Source organism: Lepidochelys olivacea (assembly GCF_965140295.1).
Source record: "Lepidochelys olivacea isolate rLepOli2 genome assembly, chromosome: 2".
Taxonomy (NCBI): domain Eukaryota; kingdom Metazoa; phylum Chordata; order Testudines; family Cheloniidae; genus Lepidochelys; species Lepidochelys olivacea.
Window position 1 is genome coordinate 159,397,987 of NC_140412.1, and position 18,582 is coordinate 159,416,568.

At 41.5% G+C, this 18,582-nt stretch overlaps 1 protein-coding gene across 1 annotated transcript; it reads left to right on the forward strand.

Moving 5' to 3' along the window:
- Positions 1 to 1,676: 1,676 nt before the first annotated feature.
- Positions 1,677 to 16,797, forward strand: CHMP5 (charged multivesicular body protein 5). Its single transcript, XM_084620528.1, has 8 exons — positions 1,677 to 1,837; positions 4,851 to 4,955; positions 6,279 to 6,325; positions 8,283 to 8,376; positions 8,456 to 8,527; positions 11,503 to 11,611; positions 15,711 to 15,823; positions 16,364 to 16,797. The coding sequence occupies exons 1-8, from the start codon at positions 1,769 to 1,771 to the stop codon at positions 16,412 to 16,414; spliced, it is 660 nt and encodes a 219-aa protein (XP_084476654.1). The 5' UTR covers positions 1,677 to 1,768; the 3' UTR covers positions 16,415 to 16,797.
- Positions 16,798 to 18,582: the final 1,785 nt, after the last annotated feature.

Consider the following 18,582-nt stretch of genomic DNA (forward strand, 5'->3'; position numbering starts at 1 on the left):
GCTCTACTGATCAAAGTCAGCAGAGTGAGTAATACTCCATCAACCTTTTATCATGCTTCCTGCCAGCTGTCACTTTTGAACCCTTAGCACTTCCCTGGAGCGGGCAGGTTTGGCAGAAGGGAAGGGGTGGCCCATTTTGCTTAGCCATAGTCCCGGAAGTTTCATCACAGGACAGTCTGACAGTTTCTCGCTGGAGTCTGGATTTGAAGTTTTTTTGTTGTAATATAGCAACTATCAGAGGCTTGTTCACTTGCACATCCACCAATGTGATATATGCCATCATGTGCCAGCAATGCCCCTCTGCCATGTACATTGGCCAAACTGGACAGTCTCTATGTAAAAGAATAAATGGACACAAATCAGATGTCAAGAATTATAACATTTATAAACCAGTCAGAGAACACTTCAATCTCTCTGGTCACGCGCTTAACAGACATGAAAGTTGTTATATTACAACAAAAAAACTTCAAATCCAGACTCCAGAGAGAAACTGTTGAATTGGAATTCATTTGCAAATTGGATACAATTAACTTAGGCTTGAATAGAGACTGGGAGTGGCTAAGTCATTATGCAAGGTAACCTATTTCCCCTTGTTTTTTCCAACCCCCCCCTTAGACATTCTTGTTAAACCCTGGATTTGTGCTGGAAATGGCCCACCTTGATTATCATACACATTGTAAGGCGAGTGGTCACTTTAGATAAACTATTACCAGCAGGAGAGTGGGTTTGTGGGGGGGGGGGGGGAGGAGAAAACCTGGATTTGTGCTGGAAATGGCCCAACTTGATTATCATACACATTGTAAGGCAAGTGATCACTTTAGATAAGTTTCAGAGTAACAGCCCTGTTAGTCTGTATTCGCAAAAAGAAAAGGAGTACTTGTGGCACCTTAGAGACTAACCCATTTATTTGAGCATGAGCTTTCGTGAGCTACAGCTCACTTCATCAGATGCACACTGGGGAAACTGCAGAAGACATTATATACACAGAGACCATGAAACAATACCTCCTCCCACCAGCAGAGGAGTGGGGTGGGGGGAGGTATTTTTTCAAGCTTTGTGTGTATAAAAAGATCTTCTACACTTTCCACAGGATGCATCCGATGAAGTGAGCTGTAGCTCACGAAAGCTCATGCTCAAATAAATGGGTTAGTCTCTAAGGGGCCACAAGTCCTCCTTTTCTTTTTAAATTAAAGCGTCATCTTTAATGCCTGGAGCCTCCCGCACGATCCTAGAGCGCGAGCAGCCTTCTGGACCGGAGAAGCGCCCTCCCCCCCCCCGCCCCTCAGGCTGTGGCAGGGGCCCAGCCGCGCTCGCAGCCCCCTCGCCCGGAGCGGGGACTGCCAGTAGCCCCAGGGCCTCGGGGCGCTGCCGTGGGGTCCGTGGAGGCTGAACTCGGAGGCCCCGGCCCTCCGCGAAGGAGGATTTCGCTGCCAGGGGCTGAAGAGCGGCGCCCCCTAGAGGCGCGGGGCGCGGGCTGCAGCGGGCCCTCTGATTGGTGCCTCTGTTCCCAGCTGCTCCTTTTAGCCCCGCCTCCACATCCAGGGCCAGGCGCTGCTCACGCCGCTGGGCGGAAGAGCAGAGCTTGGGGGTTTCCTTCGTCACTTCCGCCCTTTTCCAAACGTGTCCCGCCCTCTGCCATCCCGGATTGGCTGTCGGGTGAGGCGTCACTAGCGCCGGCGCAGAGCGAACGGCAGCGAGGGGAGGAGGGGCGGCGGCGACGAGACGGAGCGTTTCCGGGTTGTGTCTGTCCCGTTCTGAGGCCGCCGCGATGAATCGATTCTTCGGGAAATCGAAGCCTAAAGTGCCGCCGCCGAACCTCACCGACTGCATCGGGACGGTGAGTGTGTGGGTGGGGGCTGGGCCAGGCGGGCCGCCCCCCCCTCGCCCGGCCCTTCCCCGAGCCAGCCACACCCATACGCAGAGCCACGCCCCGAGAAACACACCGCGACCCGAGAGAGAGAGAGACACAGCCCCCCCCCCCGCCCCCCAACGAGAGAGAGAGAGAGACTGAGACTTCTATGGAGAGAGCGGGAGGGCACCTGACACCCCTCCCCCCCCCCCAAGGGCTGTCACACACCCCCCCTCCTTTCTTTTCTTGCTCTCTCATAACTCCCCACTGCCTGCCAATCCCAAAGTGCACATTGTGGAAAAGATGGACTGGGCCCAGCGGGAAGCCCACACCATGCAGTTCAAAGGCTGGCCCGGTCACATGAGTACCATCCTCAGGCTGGTGAAGAATGATGGGATTGTTTTTAGCACAATCTCTGCCACAGACGAACTTGCTGCAAAACAGAGTAAAGGCATACAGAGATGTTATGGGCTTGTTTAATTGTCCTTTGAATATGTAAAAGTTGAAAAGTATTAATAGAGCAGTTAAACATGCAGTTGAGTACCTGACTGCTGTTGTAATGTTATTCTTGCAAGAACACTTAGGAAGATATTTAGGCCGTCAGACCACATGATCTGGTGGTCCTTTTGGCCCTTAAAATATATGAAATGCAATCTTCCAACAAACTTTTGCTTTAGGGAGCATACCTTTAAACTATATATTAAATAATTAAAAGATGAGGAAAATAATATGGTGCTTTGAGGTATTTGTCTAAGTTCTTGGAAGATTTAAATTATGCAGCATTTGTGATTTAACAGCAAAAGTCTAAAAACAAATAGACTTTTAGCCCTTATGGTGGCAATTAAACCTTCCAAATGTGAACTATAAAACTAATTCACAACTGTCTTCTGGAATCTGCAGACTGTCTGAAACAATTCTTGTAAACAAACTGCCCCATTCATCTCAATGGGTTGTTACCTTTTCAACCTAATGATGGTCCTATTAAGAACAGAATTTAGGCACTCAACTGTGCATAACATGCAATTGCATCAACTGTGTGTGCAAATCAGATAATTACATATGCTAGTGGACAAATAAACAAATGGAAGAGATGATCATGATCAGTGTCTGGGATAACTTTTCCTACTGAGTGATGCTCCTTGCAATTACTTTACTAACTAAAAGTGCTTGGTCTGATTTTTAGTGGTACTCTGTAGAATTATTCTTTAAACAGTAAATCTTCTCCACTCTTGAAGAGAATACATTTGCATAACAGAATATTTAGTATGTACATAACAGATTCCATAATAAGGAAGGAGATGATCTAGTGGCTTTTTAAGTGGCCTCAAAGTGTCACTATAGAGAGCAATGTACAGCAATGAAGATAATGTACACATTGTGAGGTTCTCAGAATTACCTAGTTTAATGCATATAAATATTTAAATACTACATTATCAATTTTGGACACTCTTCTTTACACCATTTGGTGGATAGTCTTAGCTGCTGCCTCAGTCCTTTTCACGTTTCTTTATGTTTACATTTGTTCTTTTCTAGTTGCTCAGCAATGTATGACAACTGAACAGGTGTCTGTGGATGATAAACTGTAAGGGTACAGAAAAAAGGAGTACTTGTGGCACCTTAGAGACCAACAAATTTATTTGAGCATAAGCTTTTGTGAGCATCCGATGAAGTGAGCTGTAGCTCACGAAAGCTTATGCTCAAATAAATTTGTTGGTCTCTAAGGTGCCACAAGTCCTCCTTTTCTTTTTGCGAATACAGACTAACACGGCTGCTACTCTGAAACCTGTAAGGGTACAATTAGTGACCATGATTAAAATTTATTAAGAGTTGATCAAGACTTAAATACCATCTCCTTTTTCAATATAAAAATAATTCCTAGTGCAGCATAGACTACAAGTAATGCGCAATAGAACAATCCTTAGCAAGTTCAATTATGCTGTGATATACTGATAAACAGAATGCAAATTATTGAGGGAGGTCATTTTTTGTATAATAAACATAGAATTTAAAGACTCTGGACTCAGAGGTTTAAGTCCCAATACAGCCAGGTCATTCCTTTGGAGGCAGATAAACTGAGTTACATTGCAGAGTGCATGGAGGAATCTTTCCATCATCACTGTAGAAACTGAAGTTCTGTCTGTTCTGTGTACATTAATTATGTATGCCATAGAATCTAGACTAGGAGGGTCTGCCTCAGTGTCTTATTTACAATCATCCTGTTATCCAGAATGATGCGCGCTAGTTGTCCAAATAATAATTGCCCTCCCACCCTTGTGACGGTTGGGTAGATGGATGTTTGTGGAGAGCTTTAGGACCCTTTAAGAGTTGTTGCAAGGCTCCATAAATGTACAATATTTTAAAAATATTGTACAATTTATTTTCTTTTTATTAGTAAAGCAGCTGGCATAGTGGAAAGCTTAAAGTAAATCTTTCAGTGCCAGCTGTAACCAGGCATTTTGTCCCTAGTGTGGAGTGAGCTGATATCAATTGCTCTGCAAAGAAAATGCCTCTGGCAATAGTACATTATCAGTGTCCTCCTCCAGGCTGGCAGACCCGTTTTTCTCTAAACAAAGAGACGGTATATAACAGAAGGATAAATGCACCAGAATTAAAATGTTGACAGATTACTTGTATTCAGATATTATGATACAAATTGAATTTGCAAATTTAATGTCATACCAATGAGTAAAAATGTAGTATGATTCTGTGCCCCTCTCTAGTAGTAATTCACAGAATGAAAAGCGTAAGTTTTCTTTGAGACACTTCTCTGAATACATATGGTCAATAAAGTCTAGTTTTTTTAATTAATGCTGCTTGGAGGAATCTTTGCCACCTTTTGTCATCTAATTGTCCTTTCCAAAAACCTTTTGACATTTTAATTCTAGTTTGTATAACAGCAAATCTGTATATGTGAGCACATTTTACTTCAAGAACTACAAGTGCCTGGAAAAAATCTTGAGTGTTAGCAATGAATTTTTTGTCTGTCTTCCTTGTACCAAAGGTGGATAGCAGAGCTGAGTCAATTGACAAGAAAATTAGTAGGCTTGATGCAGAACTGGTGAAGTATAAAGATCAGATGAAGAAAATGAGGGAGGGGCCTGCAAAGGTAAGAATCCTATTTGGTGTACACGTGAGAAGGTGAAGTGACTCACACTTTCACATAATGGAGCAATGTCATAACCAGTTCTCCAGGTTCTTAGAAGTATCATTACACGTGCTTCCTGCAATCTTGGGGGAGAGTGGGCTACTGTAAGCTTGTTTGTATTCTCAGCTGTTTCCCAGATCTGTGCCATATCCATTGCTAGTCTTGAAATAAAGTTGCATTTTCATAATGCTACTCTGTGTAAAACTCAAAAATGTGGCTAAAAAGTCAAATACTTTTACTACCTCCTTTTTATATCTACATCAAGCTGTTCAAGATGGTAGGCTTGGTCAAGCACACTCTGGCCACCCAGTCACGCTGTTAAATTGGGTCTTCCTCTGCACTAATCACTGTCTCTCTTTTTCATAGTTGTCACAGATTTCACTAAATTGAACACCTACAATGGGAAACATTAAAATCTCAGTAAAAGACTAAATGTAAACTGTCATTTTTTTTTTTCCTGTGAGATGCAAATGAGATCTCAGAGTGGTTAGGGGTAAAGATGAAAGTGGGACCAGTTTGCTTACTTTAAGGCTCTCTCAGGTAGAGCTTGCAAACCAAAATATGGAGAACAGTGGTGTGGGGAGGGGAGGAAGCAAGGAGAAAATGCAAGAACTTAGAAGTACAATCTGGGTATCCCTGTGAAACCTTTAGGCTCCCTTGGGAGAAGGGAGTCTGAGTTCCTTTTCTTGCTTTCTCTTCCTCCTTCTCCTGCAGCTCTGAGGTCAAGTCTGCAGGCAGTCTCCTTGGTTCAGTTGCGTGTGGAGGAGGTTCCAAATCTTTCAGAAATGGATGGGGGGGGGAACCCCATGAACTTGAGAAACGGTGCAAACACCTAAAGGAAACAACTGTTAACAAAGTTTAGTTTGTTTTGAATTTTAAATTGAATGGAAATTCTTCATGCATGTAGTGAAATACTGATAGCACCTTATAAAGCATTAGTTGGTTGATACTGACCATTGAAATGTTTTTGAAAGGTAATGTTCAGAGAAATTTGCCATTTATTTGAGTATGTTCTGCTTTTTCAGTGTGTTTTTCCTTTATTTAAACAGAAGTTATATGGGGTTTCATTATTACCAACATATAGATATGCCTGTTTCAATCCTGACTTTGAGTATTCATTGTGACTGTTAACTGTGTTTAACAGCTCTCACAATTTTAAAGAAAGGACCTCTCACAGTAAAAAAAATTAATATTATGCATTAAATATTGTAATAATATAACCCAGAGCAATTAAATTGTTACCTTTTTGTTTTTACTAACATCTGGCTCTCATGTCTCTTTCAGAATATGGTAAAACAGAAGGCTTTGAGAGTATTAAAGCAGAAGCGAATGTAAGTTTCAAAGTCTCTTCGTCCTTATTTAGTGAAATACTGTTTGGTTTGGGGAGGATTGGCACACTTTGCACTTCCTCTTCCATTTCTGTGCCATTTCTTGTGAATATTCTTGCAAACAAATCATGGAAGAAATTGCAGCCAGCTGTTTATAAACATCCAGTTTTAGATCTTGAAGTATCAAAGCTAAAAAATGTCAGTGTTAGCATGTCTGTGCATTATTTGTATAACAATATATAAATAGGTTTGGTATTTAATGTACACATAATATTATCTAACGTGCAGTACTGTACACCTGGAATTAAAACAAAATGACTGGGAAATCCTGGGAAATCACTGAAGTTACACTCGAGTTTCTGTCTTGCTTATATATAGGTATTGCTGCATGTTATATACATTTCTACTTTGCATGCATGAATCAGCATCACAGTAAATTCTTTATATGCACAATCAATAGCCCCTTGGGTCTTGCTGGTGTTCTTAACGTTCCAGTTGGACCCAATCAGAGCACACTATGGGTGAACTATGTTTCACCCATATTGCTGTGCCATTAGTAAGTACAGTAATTCCTCACTTAACGTCATCCCAGTTAACATTGTTATGTCGCTGATCTATTAGAGAACATGCTCCTTTAAAGTTGCCCAATGCTCCCTTATCGTGTTGTTTGGCAGCTGCCTGCTTTGTCCACTGCTTGCAAGAAGAGCAGCCCGTTGGAGCTAGCTGGTGGGGGCTTGGAACCAGGGTGGGCTGGCAGCTCCCCTAAGTTCCCTGTGTAGCAGCCGCCCAGCAGGCTATCAATTTTCGGGCAGCTCAGCTCCCGCCACTGCCATGAGCTGCTCCTGCCCTCTGCCTTGGAGCTGCTCCCTGGAGCCTCCTGCTTGCTGTGCAGGGGGTGGAGGGAAAGAGGGGTGCTGATGTCAGGGTGTCCCCCTCCCCCACTCCTGTACCCCATCTCTACAGAGCCGGGGTGGGAGGGGGGCATGACAGGGCTCAGGACAGAGGGAGCTTGCTGGCAGCAGCTGCTGTCTCAACTTGCTGATCGACTTGAAAAGGCAGTGTAATTAAAGTAGGATCAGCATACTTGAATGGGCAATGCACCACTCTCACTCACACACACCACGGCACTTTGGGGAGTGGTGCACTCCAGTGGGATAACATGCGTTCATCTTCAGTTTCCGCAGGGGATGTTTGCAGGTCTATTGTGTCTCCTCCCGCCATTCGTGCTGTTTTGTAGAGCGTGAGGTTACATTAACAACAATGTGTTAACCCTTGAGGGCTCAGCCGAGTGCTAGTTCATCATTTACCAGCGAGGCATTCCCTAGGAAATATCCCACCCTCTGATTCCTCCACCTCAGCTAAGCTTCACAATCATCATTGCTGTATACAGTATTAAATTGTTTATTTAAAACTTATAGTGTGTGTGTGTATATATGTATAAAAATAAAATGTCTTTTGTCTGGCGAAAAAATGTCCCTGGAAGCTAAGTCCCCCTATTTACGTTAATTCTTATGGGGAAATTGAATTTGCTTAACATTGTTTCGTTGAAAGTAGCATTTTTCAGGAACATAACTACAACGTTAAGTAGGAGTTCCTGTAATGCACTCATCCCAAATTTGTCAATTTATATCCCAACCAAGCACAGTATATAAAACTGTGTAAACATGGACATGCATGCAGCCATCTAAGGAAAACGTTTAACTCTGCATTCAGAAATAGCTTTATCAAGTAACAGACATAAATACATAGTCATGTTCAAGGGCCCTTAGAACAAAATTAAAATGACTATTACTGAATACTATTTACAAATAAGTAAAGAGCAGAGGTTGCCTTCTGTTTTTGTTTCCAAGTTTGAAAAGTACTGTTTCTTTTAGGTATCTTGTGAAATTCATTAGGGTTACTTACAAATTGTATGACATACAAATGCTGTATTTAAAACATTACTGTAATACTTTAACAGGTATGAACAACAGCGGGATAATCTGTCACAACAGTCTTTTAATATGGAACAAGCCAATTATACTATCCAATCACTTAAGGACACAAAGACAACGGTATCAGTTCATTCATTTCAAGTTTACTTTATTTATAAGTGCTGCAGTAGATACAAGCATCTTGTTTGACTCTTTCTAGGTTGATGCTATGAAACTGGGGGTGAAAGAAATGAAGAAGGCTTATAAGCAAGTCAAAATTGATCACATTGAGGTGAGCATTTGTACTGCTTGCTACTAAGCTATCTAAATATGCTGTTAAAATGCTAAATAGTGGCTATTACCATGCGCACACAGTTTATTTGGAATTAAACATTCATTGCCTATACCAGAGAGAACAGTGAAAATGAGCTAAATGCACAGCTGATTGCTTCCATCAGAAATGGGCAGCTTTACAGCTTTTGTTAAAGATGAAACTGATCTAATTTTCTATATGCTGCTAATCCTCATCATGTGGATTTTTAATTCCTTTGACTGTACAACCCAGCACTTGGCTTTCAATTCCTCTGAGTTATCCCGCTGGAACTACATCTCTGCTCCAGCCACTTTTTCCTCCCAAACTTTATGATGATCTGCTCTGGTTATGTCCTCCTCCCACTTTTGTTTCCTAATGTTCTTCCATGTTAACTTCCTGTTAGGATATAGATATTCAGGCCTGTCTGTAAAGGCCTATATTCTAAGAATTTAGGTACTTGGCTTGTTATAGAGGTATAAAAGAAAGAAAGAGAATCAAAATCACTGTCTGCCGGTATAAGAGCCTTCTCTTACTGTGACAGTCTGAGGCCCTGTGCTTAGGCTAAGATCTCTGGCTAAGCAGCAGAGGTAGCCATAAGCTGGGAAGCGACTGGTCACCTCCTCACATTCCAAACTAGTCACATTGAAAGAAGGTGCTATTGGACTGTTAGGAATACAGTCCTGTCGTGATAATGCCTATCGCCCCCAGAGAAAGGGGAGTGCTTAGAAGATGTAAAAGGAAACTTTTAGTTTGATAGCATCCTGTCTGGCAAGAACTCACTTACCAATAGCTGGATGTGAAATCCTCACTTCTGTATAGTTTTGTCATTATAGTTCCCACTTTGCTATTGTTTGTCTGTATAATCTCTGTCTGGTTCTGTGATTGTTTCTGTCTGCTGTATAATTAATTTTGCTGGGTGTAAACTAATTAAGGTGATGAGATATAATTGGTTACATAATCATGTTACGATATGTTAGGATTGGTTGGTTAAGGTATAGCTAAGCAGAACTCAAGTTTTACTATATAGTCTGCAGTCAGTTAGGAAGTGGGTGGCGGTGGGAATGGGGGTGGGGAAATTGGAATCATGTTTGGCTAGGGGCAGGAATGGGAACAGGGACATAGGTGTAAGGCTCTGTGGTGTCAGAGCTGGGAAGGGGGACACTAAGGAAGGACACTGGAATCATGCTTGCTGGAAGTTCACCCCAATAAACATCGAATTGTTTGCACCTTTGGACTTTGGGTATTGTTGCTCTCTGTTCATGCGAGAAGGACCAGGGAAGTAAGTGGGTGAAGGAATAAGTCCCCTAACACTTCCCTCCTTCCAAATCGGTTCTCCATGTTCCCAACCTCTCCTCCTGGTACCTTCTGAAAACATAATTCCAAGAGGTCTATAAGGCCTAGTCCTTCCCTAAGAAGTTTTTTACTAAATAACTATGACTTTGCCCCAAAAATAAAAGTGCAAAGGTTAAAACACATTCTAAACGTGGCTGCTACATCATCTTTTTGGTGTACTCTATCACCGTTTCTTTGTTTAGGTACAGTGTCTACATTGTAAGCCCTTTGGGGGCAAGGCTTGTTGTCTTATCTGCATAAGCATTTAGTGTAAGATTTACACTAAAATCTGTATTTTTTTTTTTTTTTGTAATTGATTGACTTCATCATGGCACAACTCAAGTTAGTCCTCATTCTTTAGAACACCCAGATAAGCTTCTGGCTTCCTCAAATTTCTGTACTTGAGGTTGATTCTTTCCAGGCCTCCCAATTAGCGTCTTTAATAAGTGTTAGTTACAAATATGGATATATCCTTAGCACTGAACATAAATGTGTCTATGGCTTTCAATTTTGGGTCTCTTCTTCCTTGTCTATAAATTGTTAAAAACCCAAGTGTCTGAGCTGAAAATATTGATAAAACAAGAGTTTGATATATAATACTGTACTTGGAATTGTGGAAAAGACTTCATTGTCTTCTAACGAGACAATCATCCTAATGTGGAACTACTTCCATCTTCTCAACTCTGTTATTAAATATAATAATGCTTTGGATTGTCCCATAATGTCACTGGGCTGATCACTTTGTGTGTGGCTTTTAATATCTGACCAGATGTAGTATTTTCTCTGGGAACATCCATTCCCAAATCTACTGGTTTTTGGTGTGTTTTGTGAAATCCTATCTAATCACATTTCCCCATTCTTCCTATCCATGTTGGTTCTGTCACTTCACTCTTTCAACTACTTCTGATCCCGACTTCCCCCCTTCATCAGTGGCATGAGTTTCACAGCTAACATTCCTGCTCTGATCTCTCATGCTTTAAATGTCCTTTCAGCCCATTCTAGATGCTTCTGACCCCATTCTAGAACGTCCAGCCATCTAATATGGCTTTGCCATTGATTTTGACTGGCTTCATTTGCAGTCTTGGAAGTTTGTCTGTTTTTAGTACGCAAAGAATCTATTAAGCATGCCAGGAGACTTTCATCATTTGGTATGAATGTAAGTGAGGAAAAAATGGTCGCTGCACTTCCACACTAGAGTTCAGTGTATGAAATTTAAAAAAAATATAGTTTGGTTTTGCTTTTTAGTATGTGCCTCATGTCTTCCTTCTGCTAGCTAATACTAGATTCTAGTTTAAGTCTTTTAAATTCACTCTGGAGAAGTATAAAAGAACCTGCTACGTTCAGAGATTTTGGTGCCAGTTCCCCTCCCTCTATTTCAGTCCATTTATATTTTATTTTTTTTAACTGCTGAGAACCCAGAGGGTTACACCAAATGCATAGTTAACACAATATTCTATTATAACAATTTCAAGCAGGATTTATAAATTAAAATCGCCCAGCAGAGGAGCTTGTTCTGCATCATTAGCTCCTGAGTCACTTCTGAATTTCAGTGTATAGTTATAGTTGAATCCGCTTGTAACTCTGCAATTGGGACAAGTGTAACTTCTTTGTTGCTACTACAGGACATACAAGACCAATTGGAGGATATGATGGAAGAAGCCAGTGAAATCCAGGATGCACTGGGTCGTAGTTATGGAACACCAGAGATTGACGAAGATGATTTGGAAGCAGGTTAGTGAGTATAGGGAAATTCAGTGGTACTGTTGTTTTCTGCAAGAGCACAATTTCTTGCCCGCCCTTCCACCCCCCCACCCCACCCCACCCCAAGGAATTAGTGGTAGCCAGTTATTTTTAACTCAGAAGCTGCACAGGCAAAAGCACAAGTTAATGTATTAAATAACTGACGTTTATAGAATTCTGGGGTTACTGAAGAAAAAATCTTTTCCATGGGGTTAATTCTAGTTTCTCTCTAGTGCTTTTATGTATCACTAATTGTCTTGTTAAGTAATTTGTTGGCTCAGATATAGATGGTTGTTGCTTCTTTATTGGAGCAGATTCCCTCTCCCTCAGCTTTCTGAATATGAATCCCCTCTGCATTGTCAGATGTTGCTTAGTGCACAAACAATGCTCCACCATCCCTGTCGATCCTGGGCCGCTGTTTCCATGTCCTCTTTGTTGTGAAGTCCCATAAGTTTTCATTTTCAGAGTAGTATTTGGTGGAGGGATTCTGTCAGTTGGCCCTGTGACAGGATCCCTGGGGTGCAGCCTGGGTGCACAGATGCTGACTCAGTCATTCTGTCCTGGGCATCCTCTCCCAAGTGATCAGTGAGGAGACATTTCTGTACTCTCACTATTCCTTCCCCAGTTTTCTCCTCTGGGCCCCTCTCTAAGACACATTGCTCTGTGCTCCCTAGGAAGGGGTCTATCCCTCGTTCAGCTGCAAACTCTGCCAGCTGACAACTGGGACAGTTTCTTTAGCCATTGACAATACCTCTCCTGCCCCCGATCCTGAGGGTATATTGCCTTCTGCTGGACAGGAGCTAATCTCAGCCCCTCCTATACTTGGAAGCATGTGGCTGCCCTGTGTTACAGAGTCACGGGAATCCTCACCCAACTCAGTGGTTTCTGAGATTCCCTGCCCCTTCTTTGGGCTGTCCTCTGGGACACATTTATCTATGCTCCCTAGAGCTGGATCTATCTCTGGTTCAGCTGCAACTTGCTGGCAACTAACAACCTGGACAGTTCTCTCCCTGGCAGGTATTACACCCCCATCCCTTCCTGATGTGGTGTTGCCTCCAGTTGCAGTGCAGGAACTGGTCTCAACCAGCCTCCCACCTGGAAGCATGTGGCTTCCCCCTGCTGCAGAAGAATCAAGGAGACTCTTTCCCATTCTCTCAGCAGTTCCTGAAACCTTACCCTTTCCCTCAGGAGTCCCAGCATAAAACTCCCTCCTGCTGCAGGCAAATATTTTCACTTGAGCTACACGGAAAAAATCATTACCAAGAAGCAGGTTGACTAGAAGTTGTTCCATTACCCCCACAGTCAAAACACTTTCCAAACCTTCCCATGCCACATGGATTTTAGCTAGTGGTACGAGGAATCTGCTTTTGCCCACCCCCACAATCTCTGCCATTTGGCCAGATAACATAATGGCCCATACTCTGCTTAGCCAGAGAGATCTGGGCCCCTGTATTCCTTTGCCCTAAGCATTCCTTGCCATTAATTTGGACAAGCGAAACATGCTCCATATCTGGTTCTGCAGAAGCGAATCTCACAAAACCAGTATGATAGGTTTTGATTGCCTGGGGGGTTTCTGTATGGAGGACAGCAGAACTAACATGAGCTATTGGTTGCCTGTTTCCTCTTAGCATAGGGCATTTATTCCTCAGATGATCAGTGGAATTGCACTGATAGCACCTTTCGGGCTCTTCCGTTTTTACAGGAGATTTGGGATGAGGGTTAGAGGAATGGTTTTGGGGAGGTGAGTACCCAGCCTCCCATCCTCTTGCTGGGGATAAAATGGGATCTTCCCTTTCCACCAGCTTTAGACACCTCTTTCAGTGGTTTGTTTTCAATAGATGCCTGGGTCTGTTCAAAGGCATCAGCTAGAGATGCCATCTCATCCACAGACTTTACATTTTTGTCCCATCGACACCGCTTTACATCAGCCTTGTATATGTCCAGGAAATGCTCTTGAGCCACAAGATCAAACATTCCCTCAAAGCTGGGTGACACCTTTGCCCCTCACCCACTTTCCTATCACATCTTTCATTTTGTTCACATGTTCCCCATTACTCATACCAAAATCTCTCCTAAGAGTCCTAAATTTAACTCTCTATGTTTCAGGGTTAATCTGAAACCGTTGCAAAACGGTGTTTTTAAATTTACAATAGTCTAAAGCATCCTCAGTAGGCATTTCATTAGATACATTCAGAGCCTTACCAGTTAATTTTGCAATCAGGGTAGGAACTCTCTTGGCATCAAGGATTTCATGCACTGCCTGCAGCCTTTCAAATGTGGTCAGATATTCAGCAATATAATCTGCCTCATTGTATGCAGGACATAAATATCCCAATTGTGGATTTGTAGTGTGATGAGTATTGCTGGGGTTGGTTGGTTCTGCTTCTCTAGCAGGTCCAGTTGGTGTTTTTGCTCCCACTCTTTTTTTCCTCTCGCTTCCTTTCTCTTTCTTCCCGCTTTTCCTTTATCTCCAGTTCTTTCAGTTCCAATAATCTCTGATTCTCCCTCTCCTTTTCTGCAACCTGCAGCTTAAAAAGCTCCAACTTCCAATTGCTTCACTGCTTTCAGTCATTTTCCTGCTTTTCTGTCCCTACGTCCAAACAGAAAATAACAAACCGGTAGCTTCCTCCTGACTGTCGTTAGCCACCATACGTAAGATCTTTACACCAGTGTATAAAATGCAAATCTTGCTCAGTACAACAAGCTGTGTATTTCACCCTGCTCGCCGCGCCACTGGGATGGGATTCCCCAAGGGTGCAGCCTGGGACTGTGGGACCGCTGTGCCCCCTTAACCCTCTTTAGCCTGGGCTGTGTCTCTCAATGCCTTGCTAGTGACCAGCAGCAAACCCGTCCAGGTGCTGTTATCACTCAGGAAAACCGCATGTGGAACTCTCCCACCCAGCTAGATTGCATGAATGCTCCCAGAGCCACTCATGAATCACACAGGAAAAGGCATCAGCCAAATCCCCCTAGCACTGTACCTCAGGAATATACTGTCTTGCACTGCTCAAGATGGGCAGTGCAAATTTATTAATTGGTTCACCACTTCCACAATGGAAAGTGGACACACACCAGCCTTTGCAAATCCTGAGCAGATTTACCACACACTTCAGGCAGACTCACTGGTAAAGATAAACAGTAAAACAAATTTACTGACTACAAAAGATAGATTTTAAGTGATAGGCAAAAAGTCAGAGTTAGTTACCAAAATAAAATGTAAGCATGCAATCTAAACTCTCAACCTTATTATACTGGGCAACAACTAGATTAAACAGGTTTTCCTCACCCCGCTGGATATTGCAGTTCATGGTACACAGATTTCACCCTTGAAATCTGAGCCAGTCCCCTCAGTTGGAGTCTTCAGAGTGTCCTCTTTGCTTGCAGTGTAGGTGGGTGAGGGAGAAAGGCCAAGCATGGGCCCCCTGTGTTTGATTTTATACCCTCAGTCCATGTGCTTGTAGAACACAAGTCTGGGCATGTCTGGGGGCATTGCTGAGTCTCCAGGCAAGGCTGAGGAATTCCCCTAGTGTGGTCTCATGCACAGGAGTCATTGAATTGTAGCTCCCTTGTGGGAGGATGGTTGTTGATGGGTTGATTGATACCCCGCCTGGTGGTTACTTTCCTTGCTGTTGCCTCTGGGGAGCTAATATGTGGCTGATTCCCCAACTTACAGCATGTTTTAGTGACAGCCATACAACAGAATTCTCATAACTTCATATGCATTAATGGTATACATATATGGATAGAGAAATGACTTTCAGCAGATCAGAACCTTTCCCCTGATACCTTACAAGGCATGCTTTAGATGTAAGATCATGATTGTATAGAAATGAGGAATATGGGGGTTACAGGGTGCTCCCCCAAGGCATAGAATGTCACAGGCCCCTTTTGTGTGTTCCTCCAGCTGCCCTATGGCACGTCTGCCAGGGCAGATGCTCTGGTTTTGTTCTTAACACATCCCCCAGTAACTTACTTTACATGTGTTTTTTTCCTTGCAAAAGAAATCCCTTGCTTAATTTAACATCACCATGATCAATCGGTCCTTCAGCCCTTGTATAGCTATAACATATGTAATGTAATTCAATTTCAGAACTGGATGCCTTAGGTGATGAGCTTTTAGTTGATGAGGACAGTTCCTATTTAGATGAAGCTGCATCTGCTCCAGCAATTCCAGAAGGCACCCCTACTGATGCAAAAAACAAGGTGGGCCTTTTCCCTCTCATTTAATAAATGTACAGTAAAACTTGTTTTAATCAGTCACTCATGAAACTGATAAAGCTGTTGCTTAATGGAAAGCCTTAAAGGTGGAGCAGAATTGTGCTTAGCATGTTTGGAGATGCTTAGGATAGTCTCTTGTATAGATTTCCCTTGTATGCTTTGGGGGGCCAACTTTATTGTACAACCTAATGTCTTTCTGCTGTAAAAATCTATTTCCCCATAAGGTCCTGACTGTAATTAGTTGAAAGGGCTGTCATAGTGTACTTAGCATTTTTACATGTTTTTTCAAGTAAACCTAAACCAGCATTTCCCATGCTTTTCCAACTTTTTTTCACATGGCTTTTGTATGTAAGCATATGTCAGCTGATTGATGTTCAATTTTCACTTTTTTGGGCTATAATAAAATCAGTAAATGAGGTTGGCTACAGAAAATACTGATGCTCCTATTTGGTCTTGTAACTCCTACTATAAAGTAATCTTAAAGACTGATATATAATTCATTAAACTATATCTTTTTTTCCATAGGATGGTGTATTGGTGGATGAATTTGGACTGCCACAGATCCCTGCTACATAAACATGCATTTTTAGAGCACATTGGAAATGGCAAGTTACTTCTTACAAATCAAATTAGCAAAACAGTTTTTGAAATCCTGGAAAACTTGCCTTTTCAGTATAACCTTAATATCACTACATCTTAAAATGCAATATGAATGGCTGGTGGTGTTTCCTTTCTTGGAAGAAAGTTGATATACTATTGACTTTTCTATTAGAGGAGTAAAATTGGCACAATTTCCTTCAGTGGATGCATTCAGTCTACTAGGTTTTGAGTATCCGGTGTTTTATGGAAGAAGTAGTACATGAAAAATAGTGGTGGCTGTTAATAGTTGAGCTTTGTCTTGATTTGATTTGTATTACATTTCTGTTTTCTGAAACAAACTAAGGCTATGTGGCTGCTTACCTTCTGTAAGATAGCTTCCTTATTACTTACTGTACTGATTTAATAACCAATGGATGCATTTTTAAGAATACTTCAGTTCTGAGACTTGATATTGTATTTGTAACTCTTAATTATAACTGTAACAAATAAATATATACAAAGGTTATCTTTAACCTTATGTATTCCATTTTGACATAAAAGTTTATACCATAGAGTAGCTTATCCTCTTGTGTGGTGTTTTTGGTAGTAGTTTTAACCTGTCCCTTGTTTCCATCAGTGTCATTCAGCATTTGAGCATGGGCCCTCCCTTAACATGCTTAGTCTAAAGCTGGAGGTTGGTTATGATCCTCAAGTTTCTCCACCCTTTCACATATCTCCCTCTTGGAATTCTAAAATAACATTTCTTTAAGACCATTGCTACTGCTGTGCTTCTCTTGTCATGAGTCGGGGCATTTCTACTTTCTCTATTATTGCTCTATAGATTGTTCTATAACCACTTTTTGCTAGACAAACGGCCATCTCCCTTTCTTTGGACCCATTGGCCAGAAGAGTGAGAGTACTCTCAAACTCAGATCTCCTCTACTGAAGGTTGTATTGCCAAGTCTTGTAACAGACTGTCTTTCAGTCTGGCCCAGATAGTTTTCCACTTTTATCAGGAATGAAGTATACAAATGTTTGCTGTACAGAAACTGAAACTTATTTATGCTTAATAAAGATATTTTTCCAACATAAATTTTAAGAACACATCCCTCCTTAATTGAAATGAACAGTTTGGTTTAAAAAAGTAAACGTATTCATATGTAATCAAAAATACAAAATAGTTTACTTGTAACCTTAGTTGTTGCTAGTAAGTTTTCCTTCAGCTAAAGAAGCAAGACATTAACAATAATAATAAGCCTTAGAACTGTTAGCTGGTTGGGAACAGAGAGCCCTCCATTAGTAAACTTGTACATTAGAGAAATGTTGCCTGGAATAGTCTACACATATGTGACATTTTCTTCTTTTCTTTCTACACATATGTGACATTTTCTTTCTGAAGGCAAAGAAAAGAATTAGTTGCAGTACACATACCCTTCCTAAATCGAAGTGGTGATGAACATAGCTAAGTACTGTACCTAGTATAAAGCAGAATTTTAAATGATCAGATTTCAAAATCTGTTTAAAATAACATAGATGGAAACTGGATTTTAGATCAGATTGTTTTGGACTTGTATACAGCATTTTATGTAAATCATCTTTTGTTAATTTAACCTAAAGGAATGTAAATAAAACATTGTATTACAGAATTGATATTTTTAAACTATTCAGCGTGGAATCAAATATTTTACACAGGTTGTGAAGTGACAACAAAAATTAGATCTCTTTAGGATCACTGTAAATCTGTATTCCCATTGCATTAGTTGTTGGCGAATTCCAGTTTACTGTGCATGAGAATCCAGTATCGTCTGGGCAGGGGAAGCAAATAGTTTCTTAGAATATTGCCCTTTGGAACTGTTTGGAGATTGTTTCTAATATATTTTGAGACTTAAGTCATAAGTTAGAGAAAGAAAAGAGCTATTAGGCCATAGAACCCATCTCCTCCATTAGAGGACCCATCAGAAACTAAATTGAAATTGTATACGATTTTTAGCTAAATACCCAAGAATAATTTTTTTACAGTGAGCAAGGCAAACTTCTGTTTGAGACATCTTAGTAATTGGAATCCCAGGCTTTCTATCTTTTAAGTTAATTACTAGAGTTGACCTAAAAATATAAAAGCAACCAACATTTCCATCCAACATTTTGATGGAAAAACAATTTCAACA